The sequence below is a fragment of the Charadrius vociferus genome, unplaced genomic scaffold, assembly GCF_000708025.1.
Source record: "Charadrius vociferus isolate BGI_N301 unplaced genomic scaffold, ASM70802v2 scaffold1493, whole genome shotgun sequence".
Taxonomy (NCBI): domain Eukaryota; kingdom Metazoa; phylum Chordata; class Aves; order Charadriiformes; family Charadriidae; genus Charadrius; species Charadrius vociferus.
Window position 1 is genome coordinate 164,164 of NW_009647467.1, and position 11,747 is coordinate 175,910.

General features: G+C 40.9%; 1 protein-coding gene across 1 annotated transcript in view; it reads left to right on the top strand.

Moving 5' to 3' along the window:
- Window positions 1-760: 760 nt before the first annotated feature.
- CCDC129 (coiled-coil domain containing 129) overlaps window positions 761-11,747 on the top strand; it is a 31,904-nt gene continuing 20,917 nt past the window's right edge. Inside the window, exons 1-3 of the mRNA XM_009880703.1 lie at window positions 761-863; window positions 5,412-6,004; window positions 8,173-8,227. Coding sequence (XP_009879005.1) covers window positions 761-863; window positions 5,412-6,004; window positions 8,173-8,227 — 751 coding nt within the window. The remainder of the gene's footprint in view (window positions 864-5,411; window positions 6,005-8,172; window positions 8,228-11,747) is intronic.

Genomic DNA, 11,747 nt, shown 5'->3' on the forward strand with positions numbered 1-11,747 from the left:
TTTAAATTCAACCAGGCCAGATGTGGGCTCACATTCCCTTTTCCCCTTTGTGAAAGCAGGACCACTTTCACAGGGAAATGTGGCAAGCAGACGATAAGGTCTTAACTTCCCATGACTAGAGCTGCCAGAGCTTGTGCACCAGACTCAAAAATCCCTAAATAAAGCCTAGCGGTTTTGTGGTTCAAATATGCCCTAGGATGTAGATGAGGATTGTATTTTAAGTACAATAAAATCACACCATTTAAGGCACACAGTCTTGACTTTTTATTCCTTTAGATGGTTTTAGTTCTCATGTTGTGTATTTTGCAGTTGAGAAATGCATACAAGGTCCTTACCCTAAAGATATATCTGCATTAAAATAGCATTGTTAATTTGCTGGTATATCACCCATCTGAAAAGTCCAATTTGGACATCATTTCCCCTCATGTTTGCTGCACAGGATAGCCAGATGGCTCTTGAAATCTTCTGTTTACTTAAGATGCTCAGCGAAGCAGGATCTCTCACATAGCCCGTGTATTCCCGTTTAGAATTACACCAAGGAAGCAGTATGGATGGAATGAGAATTGAAACAGAAATGTCAGAGCATTGTGAAAAATGTGTTTTTCTCCCTCTCTCTTTTTTTTATAGCAAGCCCCGTGCACACATTTCAATATTTACAGCAAACTGACACATCAAACAGGTTTCTCAGCTCTCACTTTCTTTCTCTCTCTGTAACTCTTCTGAGAGGGAGAGAGGGATCGGAGATAATCAGTATGAGCGGATGGTGGATGGAGACCTCAGGGAAGAGGTAGAGAACCAGAAGCGAGTGAGAGAAGAGAAAGAGCCTCTGAGGGAAGGAGATTGCACAGCGAAGGCAGGCAGTGGTAAGCCAAGGTGTGAATTTAATGACTTGTCCTGCAGTCATCCTCAATGGGAGCACTCTTAGTACATGTTAATGGCTTATCTGTACGGGGGAGTTGCTGTGAAGTAAGATAAGATTTGAATTTCTGGTTTTGGTGGGTGTGATGTCCATCAAAACATATTATCTTGCTTTTGACAGTTTGGGAGGGGGTTTTCACACCATCTGCTTAGACGTCCTAAGTATGTGCCAGGGCTGGGAACGTTTAATCGAGAGAGGTGGGATTCATCCTTCAGAGATACTTACCTCTTCTCTTTTCACTGACTACATGTTTCCATATAAGCGATGACTAACCTTAGCTGGTTCATTGCACCAAATTGTAGGCATTTAGCTGAAGCACAGTCTCAAGGAGCTTAATAACTGTAGAGTCATTTTATCTCCACAGCAAGTGGAGAGAGTCAGGCAACTCCTGAGGGTGATCATCCAGCCACCACTTAAAGCACCTCTCAGAAGAAGCCAGTCTGTCTCGGTGACCATGTGGGTAATCTTGCACAAGTACCTTCCTACAGCTGATGTTCCAGGAGAGGACTTAGAGTTAGAAAGGGTTGTATTGGGTTTAGAGTACAAACACCTGAGGAATATCCTCAAATAGCATTTGTTTGCAAACTGTTTTTTTTCCAATCTTGACAACCTTAGGTTGTCTAATGATTTTGCAGTGAGGTATGGCAAGAAGACGGAGTGGCAAATTCATGTTTATTATATTTTAAAATGGATTGCATCTCTAGAGTGGGAGCGAATCTATCTGCCTTCAGTACCAATACTGCACCTAAATTTTCAGGCATCTAAAACCCACCTCTTCTGACGCAGAAGCTGACGTTCCCTGTAATGGCAATAAGGAGAATAGGTGCTTTTGAAGGCCTGCAGAAGAAGACCCAGAAAAGGACCTTTCTCTGTAAATTAAGTAGAAGGTTCAGGTCTAGAGGTGTTCCACAGCATTTACCTCTCCATGAACAATTTAGGGAACTCCAGACTCCTTACTGTCAGAGGGCTGTTTCACCAGGGCATTGAACTGAAAGTGCCAAAAGGAGGCAGACCATGTGGCACCTCTAGACGTCTCAGGACTGTATCGAACCACTGTTCCCAGAGACCTGCTGGATGAATTCAGTTATTGTCACCCTGGTTGGTTTATTATCACTGAACCATTTCAATGCAAACACAGTCTGAATCCCTCTCATTTGTCTGTAACCATGGAAAAGGAAGAAATTGTTTAATCTGAGTCAGTGAAAGCCTGAGAGGTTATCTGATCATCAGTTTACTTTCTCTTATTCCCTGAATCAGCAGAGAAAGATAATTGATTTAATACGACCTGTGTTACCCCGAGAAAGTGAGAGATAAGGAGAAAGATTATAGGTACAATATGGAAGACAAGAAACCTGGAGGAAAAAAAAGGAGAGGGAGGTGAGAGACACCAAGGACTTTCATAGCAGAGTGATGCCTCTCCACTTTCATATTGCATTCATTTCTTAGCGCAACCTTTTCTGTTTCTGTCTGGCCCTTCCCTGGCTGTGATGAATATAGTTTTCTAGGCCTCCTTCACTGCTTAGACCTTTTACATTATGTTGTTATAGAGTTAGTTATTAATTGTCCCCTCACATGATACTGTTTCCCCAGTATTGTCAGACAGAGTTTTCAAAAGATTCTGCTCATAGAAATAAGGTGTATTTTCAAAAATGTCAGTCACCCTTTCAGTTTCTCAGACAGATCCAAAAGAAAAGCTTACCCCCATCATTCACCAGTGGTGAAAATTTTACTGACCTCATTAGAAGTAATATTTGACTTTCTAACTAAAGAAATAAAGTCACTTGAAAATGAGAAATTATCCTAAGTGAAAAGTAATTCTATTTCTGAATGTGTTGATCCCAAAATTCTTTGAAAACTTCAAGTTTCTGGACATCTTAGTTCAGAAAAGTTGAAATGTTTCAATCTCATGCTTAACAATAATAAAAAAACCACTGCCATGTTTTAGTATCAGCTATCCATACTGTCAGATCTAAACCTCCTTGGGGTCTGTGTTTTTGTTTCTGGGGATTTATCACTCTCATTTCTGTCTGTCTCAGCTGTTGCAAGCACCCTCACTGGAGATAAGTGTATTAGGTAGACACCATTTTACATGATACGTGGTTATCCTGTGACCACCACAGGTCAGCTAGGAGAAAGGTGCATGCATCCTTGAAGATATATATCAGCCAGTAAATCCACCCCTGGAAGAGAATTAGAATGCAAATTGCTAAATACCTTCTCTGAAGTACAGCTTCAATTCAAGCAAAGGCAGCATTGCCAAGTGACTCTTGACAAGTGACTGACTTGACATCTAGTCAAGATGAAACAATCTAAAAAAAGGAAAATATTTTAATATATGACAAAGTAGACAATGCTGAAATTACATTTTTACTTTTCCTGAGAAAGACTGAGCAATTTCAGATGTCTCGATTTTCCCACTGAAATTTTTGATTTTTTTTTTTCCAAATTCTGCCATTTGCTGTGGAAAAAAAAAAAAAAAAAAGTCGATTTAAAATTTCTTGCTGGCTCTGGAAATGTTCTGTGTTCCTTCATTCTACTGTGTGCCTGCTGAAGGCTTTCCAAATGTTTCATGTAGATAACTATGTCAGCCTATGTAATACCAGATTTAAGGAAGGAGGAACAAAACTGTGGGCTTCCCCTCCTAAATTATAAAATGATTGATCGTAGAGTCATTAGAAGCCCTGTGAAAAATACAGATTCTATTGAAGACTCCTTGGTCTTGTATACAGTACAGCCATTTGCTGTTTCAGCTGAAGTTTCCAGTGAAAATGAATCCCTGTTTATGTCCTTTAATATCTCACCTGTACTACAGATTTAGACTATTTTGCAGCAGGCTGCAGGGACTAAGGAGATCTTATCAGCCTCTTGCCTATTTGAGGCGTGATCCTTGGGGAGCACCCCTAGAAACTGAAGGGACTGCTCGCCTGGACAGAAATAGTCCATGAAGCAAGGCTGTCCCTGACATAATTTCTTCATGACCTGTGTATCTATTACATTGCACATTAGCAAGGGGATTTTTTATGTTGTTCATTTGTCATTTCTCTTGTTGTTTGATTTGTTCTTTAGGTGTCCAAAGCTCTTTGAAATAATGTACAAAAGCTAAGCAGTGTGTAAAAATTATTTCAAATTGCAGTAAATTTGGTTCTGGTTCAACTCAAAAGAAGGACTGGACTGCTGTGCTACTGTCAGTCAAAGGACATTAACACTTGTCATTTTTATAGCTTGACGTAGTGCAAGCCAGATTAAATACTGAGGATAAAATATGCTTTATGTGGAGAGAATGTGGTAGCACAGTGGATACACAAAACCAAAAATTATTTACTCTGACATCCCAAACTTATGCAAATGGAAACTATGCAACAGTCTGTAATCTGTGTAGTGATAGATCAAATAACTCCTTTAACTGTCAGGTGAAACCTTTGACCATGTCTTTTTAAGACATGCCACGTTTTACGTGGCAGCAATGGCAATGTTTTCCTCCAGTATTAAAAATTAAGCAATGTCTGGGGCAAAGAAGAGAAGTAATATTCTTGAGACATAGTAACTATCAGGAATTATATGTCACGGTCCTCGATGCAAAGGACCAACTCAGATCCATGTTAAATATCCCCTTGTTGTCTAATTGTGAATGGAGCGGCATGCAGACTGCATGCAGTAAATTTGGCTGCTCTTTAAGAGACTCAGCAGCCAAGAAAGTTAGCATTTTGCTGTCTACTGTCCTCAATGAATCTCTCAAGGAGGGAGGAGTCCTGGTGACATATTCATTGCCTCAGGATAGGTACAGACACAACGAGCAAGCAAATGTGTTGTGTTTCTTTGTATAAATAACTTCATAGTGTTGTAGTGATGGAAATCTCTAGGATCCCTTATAGAAAACATTATCCGCTTCTCTTTAGATGTTATGCCATGGAAAAAATGACCCATAAATTACAGGAGGTTAGTACAATGAAAAAAATCTAGGAACCTTTATACAACATCAGCTGTGAGTTTCTCAGGGATACGTGTTTTGCTTTGTGCTGCTATGAAAATGAGAATATAGCTTCCGTGATCAATTTTTATCGATTAATGGCTATATGCATTTTGCAGTTTTCCTGGACAGCTGCCAGCCATAAACATTTGAGATCACATTTTAATAACTTTATTCACATGAATTTTAATAAGTCCTCAAAAATGGCAGCCAAGTCTGGCCCAGCCAACCAGAGAATTTCAGGCTGGATTCTGTAACCTTTAATCACACAGGGCAGCATTCAGCTGCACTTGACCCAATGAATTCAACATTAAGTAAGTGTTTGTCTAATATAAAGAACTATGCAATGACGTCTGTATGTAGCCTGAATGGATCCTCTGGAAGCAAATGGAAAAATTTAGCCACTTTTGAATGCGGTACTTAGTATGTTTCTTGGCAATGACAAGTTTGAATAGTCATTGTACCTTATTATTTCAAATCATAATTTTTAATAACCATGTTGCCTTCCATTCTGCCAAACTTAAGAACGTTTTCGACAGCTGGAAGTACTTGACCACGTAACCAGTGCCCTCTCATCTTTGCTGACCGATGTCAACACCCAACAGATCAAAGCACAGGATGCCGGCAGGGATGAGACCAGTCTCTTGGATGCTGCGAAGAGCAGACCTGCGGTCACACAAGTGAAGCGGAAAAGAATCAGTCAGCTCCTGAAAAGGGCTTCTCAGCAGACAACGCTGCTGAAACAGGGCTTGCTGGCACCTGAGGAAGCCAACTTGCCCAGCAGGGAAGAGCAACCCCATCCTTGTGCAGATATTGCTGAGAGGGGGACAGTCCAGGTGGACTTTTCTGCATGTGTTACATTGGGCTGTCTGACCCAGCAGCAAACCCCAAGATGCCAAGGTGCCTCGGCATATCCCGCATCCCAGTGCCCACCGACTCCGCTGGGGAAAGCCTGGGCTTCTTCGCACCTGGTTGCAAAACAGCCCCACCTTTCTCCTGCGTGTGAGGTGCCTGCCAAAGACAGGTCAAGAAAGGAGCCACCTTCCCTTGTGGCCCACATGCTCAAAAAAGTGGCCAACCTAAACTGCAAGCTGCCAGAGTCATTTGAAATGGAAGAGGTGAGGTGGATTTTTGTGTATGGTGCTAGCAATGTATCTCCACCCATATTTATGGTATAAGTGTGGATTCTTTTTGTCAGGAGCTAGAGTAAATTACTTCAACAAACACCATGCAGCAGCATTATGGGGAAAACCAGTAGGATTTACACTACTCATTGGGGTTTTGATTATTTTAAATTGTCTTTGTGTTGGGATACTGTCAAAGAAGTTGGCACTGAAGTTACTGAGGTAGGATTCATTCAACCAGTATGATAGTGTAAGATGCCAAAGTGTTTTATGCAGTGCTAAGTTTTGGGTTTTTTATAGAAGGAAGTTGCAGGAACAGTAATACATATGGTAAAGGATATTTTTACAGATCCAGTCATTAACCAGGGTTGGAGGTTTTTTTCTATCTTTTTTTTCCCTTAAGCTCATTTTCTGGTGTTGTCTTTCAGAAAGTTGCGTCACAAAATTAGCCTTGGTTTTATAGCAGTGTTTGAAATATTTTATCACTCTGTAAGCTGAGCATCCTAAAACCAGAATAACTCAGAGCAGCAGCTTGTTCTCATACCCAGTTTGCAAAGTCCACGATACTCAGCTATCTGTATGTTTTAGCAACAGGGGCTTGTCAGCGGGGGTTCAACATGAAGTAGCAGAGACCAGGACCCTTTCTTACATCTAGAGCTGTTGCGTGAACAGCATTTTTTCTGGCTATACTACCGCAGAAAAATGGCAATGGCAGGATACTCTCCAATCATACAGACTCCACTGGGATGCCAACAGGAATACTCTTCCCTTTCCAGCCATCCTTCAAGAATGAGGAAAAGGAGGGAGTCCAAAAATTAGGCTCTACTGTAAGAATCAAAGAAAGAAGGAGAAATGGAATGGTTAGCGGCCTCCTGAAAATATATGGAGAACGGGAGGGAGGGAGAGAAGGAGGAAGGGAAGGAAGACAAGGAAAGGAGGAAGCAGCAAATGGCTGGAAAAGGTGGGAGGCTTAAAAAATTTTCCAGTTTCTAAAGCATTAGAAAAGGTCCAGTTAAGGTGGTGACATTATTTTTGAGGAAAGGATATTTACCTTTTGAAGTCCTTCCAAAGGTATATTTTTTTGTGAAAAGTTTGGTGCAGCCTTTGCATCAGCAGACCTGACTCAAGAATCAGAGCATGGACCTGATTATCAGCCCCGGCAGGGGACAGGGTGTCTTTCAGAGATCTCAAGCACAGCAAATTTATAATCCCAAAGTAGTCCATATGTCTTTGTAAAGCACTTAGCATGCTGGACTTGCAGCTCTGTGACTAGAGGCTCACACAAAAATGAGGATAATGACAGAACAGTAAATGCAGATGATTGTAAACTCCCCAGTTGGATGTCTAAGACAGTTTGGTGAATGCTGTATGTTCAGATTAGACAGGGTATATACTGTTTAACTTCTGAGTATTCTCTACCACATCATTAAATTAAGGCTGTAAGAGCTGTGTACTGGCTGAAACCATCAGGCAATCTAAATCATTAGTCTGGCAGTGGCCAGTAGCAGATATATGGGGAACAGAATAGCAGTCACATATAGAACAATCCTCTTGTAACTTCTACCCTTTGACAATGAGGGGATTAGATATCTCTTGAGCTACAGACTGCACGGCGGACACACCCAACGTGCATGTTCATGTGTTACTTGTATCTAATAGATCCCCTTTTCTATAAAGTCTTTTTTTGAAGGAGTTTATGCAGCATCATGAGGTAATGTTCCCCTTGATACTATGAAAAAGTCAAACGGGTCTTCATTCCTAGAGGAAAAAAAAATACGACCTTACATACACTCTTTGGCAAGAGTTTGCCTCCATATGGTTATGTTTCCTTGAGTGTCTTCTACTAAGTCATATTTTTTTCTAGGGACATTTCTCTGGGGCTGTTCAAACAAGATTGTTAGTGTAGTATGTGTTAGGAACCTTTATGTATTTATTACTTTGAGCAAGGCTTGGAAAGGTTCTGAGACTAGAGCCTAGTTTATTACAAGAACAAATATTTTTAAAAGGAGACAACCAAAAAGGAACCATCTGAAAGATTTCGTGTTTTCACTTTGCAATGTCCAGAATTCTTTTGGTTTTTGTTCCTACCTCCCTCCCCCATAAGCACTCATAATCATTACCAGCAATAATAAATTTTCCTCCTCTCTTCCTTTTCTTTTCAGATTCAGAGTTTTGAGGATGAAACTCCATGTGGAAATGCTCCTGATACCACTTCAGGTGAGTGTTCAGAAACAGACGATTTGCCATTTTTTAAAACACTGTTCCCACATAGCTGCTTCTAAAGCTTTTCCTAACAATATGTTTTCCCTCTCTGCTCCCATCACCTCTGGCATTTGGATGCATTATTGTAGACATGGCAGTCTAGATTATATGACTCAACAAATCATAGGGGTGTAAAATATACTCAGCTTGTCAGGGAGATACGAGTACACATGAAGAGGGTACCTCACAGCACAGCTTTGAGTGCATGAGGTTCCTGTCTGATGTTTTAAGTAGACCTCTCCACTCTTCCAAGCGACACCAAAACTTCACTCCTGCTCAATGAATTATTTGCCAGACTCAGACAACCCCTTATCCTCCAACTCTCAGATCCCTAGGAGAGCAGTCAGCTAGGAGACTGGAGATAGTGGCTCTGCAGCCACTCTGTACACAACTCAACCAGGACCGTGCAACCAGAACACTCTGGTGGCAGCATGGCCTCTACCCCATCATCTGAGTCTCCTATCTCACATAGGCTGTCATCACATGAGCTGACATAGCATTGAATCATGTGTTAGAAAATAAGTTATTTGAGGAGTCTATGAAAGGATTAAAAGCAAAGCTGTTAGACCAGATGTTACGCTGTCATTTGGGGCAATCTGAGTTTGGATCCTGAGAAGCGTTTGCTGGCAGGGTTGGTGGTATTGGAGAAACGGCTGTTCAGCCTTCAGAGCAGGGAGTGCTTGGCCTTGCTCTCTTGTGACCCTTTCCAACCAGTGCTTAGAGCAGGACTGGCAGTTGTTTGTGGTTTTGTTTTTTGGGTTGCTTTTTTTTTTCTTTTAAATGGGACAGAAATTTAATGTGAAAGAACTAATAAGTAGCAAGAAGCACAGATAGCAAGCGACAAAGGTGAAAGTCTGGTGAGCCCTCACCTTTTGAGGACAGCTGGATTTGCAGGTGTGAAATCATCATCCTGTTGAAGGCAGTGACATAAGTACCACGGGCTTCAGTGAGGCCAGTGTTTTCATCAAAGTGTCTGGGTTTTTCTTGGTAAATGGTAGACATGAGTAAAGGAAATGGAGTATAGGATGAGTTCCTCAGTCCTGGAGGGTTTATTTTTGTTTTCAAATTGTCTGTAAGCATACCTTTGCTATTTTGCTGGGGTGTTTTTAAGTGTGTAATAGATTGCGAACCTATAGCATTCAACTGCTCTTGCCACATCTTCTGGCAGGGTTGTAAGTGTCCAGTCTGTCAACGCGTGACTCCAGTGACTTTTGGGGCCTAATGTCAGGTCCTTGTTGCTATTCAGACTGTATGATTTGTCCTCTGAGTTACATGAGGTTTCATTGATTTTGTTATCTGATGGATGTCTTGATCTTCATGAACAAAGACGAGGCCCCATACCAGTTGTCTTACTCATAGCAGTATCTATACAAAGAATAGTAATTCCCCAGGATTGTTGCAGTAAAAAAACACCATTTGGACAAACATTCAGTGAGAAATTAAAAAAAAAAGAGATTGTGGACATAGCCCAGTGAGGAAAAAATTAAAAACATAATAACATACCCACAAATACTTTTTTCCTTGCTTTGTCCAACTCTAAAAATTGACTGTGCTATTTAACGATGAAGGGCATTAGCTAAAGGATTTAGCAGATTGTATAGGTATATCAATCACAATGTAAGGGAAAAAAATAACTGTATGCCCTGAATAATCTTTTAAGACATAGGAATAAGAATTTATTTAACAGTAATTTAATGACAGAAAATGCAGAAAGTAATTATTTGGTTTTAATTCTGGTAAGACTGTCATCTAGTTAAGTGATCAATCAAAATCATACAAGTAAACTGCACTTATGTAAGATTTATGCCTTTGCAGCAGCATAATACTATTTTAGAGTTTTGTCTAAACACTGGAATATCTCTCCCTCTTTTTTCTGTGTTGTTTTAGTGTCATTAATGCTTGGCCTAAATTTAAAGTGGAGATTTCCAGCTTTTTTTACAGGCTTCTTTCCTATTCTTTCTCTGTTTCCCACTGCTCTTAAATGGCGTACCCCTCCATACCCATGGGAGTTTTATTGCAACTTCAACTTGTTGTGCATCATGGAAACAGTCTAAAAATTGCCAGTTATGAACGTAATATTGTTAGTAGCGAATAATACTTAGCTCTTACGAAGGTTCCTACAGAATTCAGCAGAATGTGTTTCAGCCCCATAAGCAGGGGTCCTCAAAGTAGGAACGAGTGGGAAACTGAGTCTATCAGGAGCCGACACAAGGAAAACCTCAGCTCCCAGGAGAGCATGCCTGAATTTAGATTTGGCCTCCAAATTCCCCGGGGCACAGGCTGCCTATTTTTCAAGGCTCATGCAGCGCTTGATACCATCAAGGCCCACTCTCATTTGCCTGTGGGCTCTGTTGGAAAGAGAGTGAGTGATGATGAAGATGTGAGAGCCTGACATGTCCCTGCCGAAAGAGGAGCTCGCCTGAGCAGGAAAATGCGAGGTGGCCACTGTGAGAAGAAATAGAGATAGATAGGAACAGACTACTTTGCCTAGATGGAGCATATTAGAGACGGGTGACTTATGGAAGTACTCGTCCCAGTGGTATTGTCCCTTGGCTCTGTAGCCTGGCCTCAATTTTAGTCCAATTGCTTAATTTTCTACACTCCCCATGAAAGCCAATTCCCTGGCTGCTGTGTGTCTTCTTTATATTTCTCCATAATGTAGGTTCTGGCTGTTTAACTGCAGTAGGCTTTATGATAAGGCTTTTTTTCCCTCTCTCTTGGCAGAATGCTGAGACTTAATTTTAAAAGACGCTCAAACCCCCCAAACATCCCTGAATGACTTACAGGGAAAGCTGAGTGTTTTCTAGCTCTGTTTTAAAAAATATTACAATCTTTTTTATTAGGCAATTTTATCATTGTTATAAATAAGTAATTGTACTGGGGAGAAGGGATAATCCTTATTTAATTAAATTCATCTATACTCCCAGGTTGGCAGCAACCAGACATATGTGAGACTAATACCCACAGCCTGCCTGTATGCATGTGCAATTAAAAATTCACTCTACAGTAGCACTGGCAGTTTAGTGTTGCTTTTGGCATTTACAAATTCTTTTATTTTGTGACTTTTTTTTTACCATACACATATGCTGGAGCAGATGTTGCTTATTTGTTGTTTATTCAAATCTGTAGGCTCTGGCAGCTAACTCCATTGTTCTGTAATGAAGCTTTATTCACTGTCCTGTATTAGGACCCAGCAAATGCATGACAGGCAGAGTTAGCTCTCAGCAGTAACTACAGTTATTGTCCTTACTTATTGGCTGTTTATATTCTAAAGCTCACAGTTGAGAAAGCTGGCTGGGCAGGGTAAGGGGCTGGGGATGCTGTGTGCAGAGGAAAATTACTTGACTCCACTCACTGTATCTTTGCCCTGATGAGGTGCAGGCTTGCATGTAAACTCATCTGTTGCAGGGATTTCATATTCAGCATTTGAAAAATAGAGCTGTTCTCCTCCCCCCTCCACCCCCCTTCAGCCTTG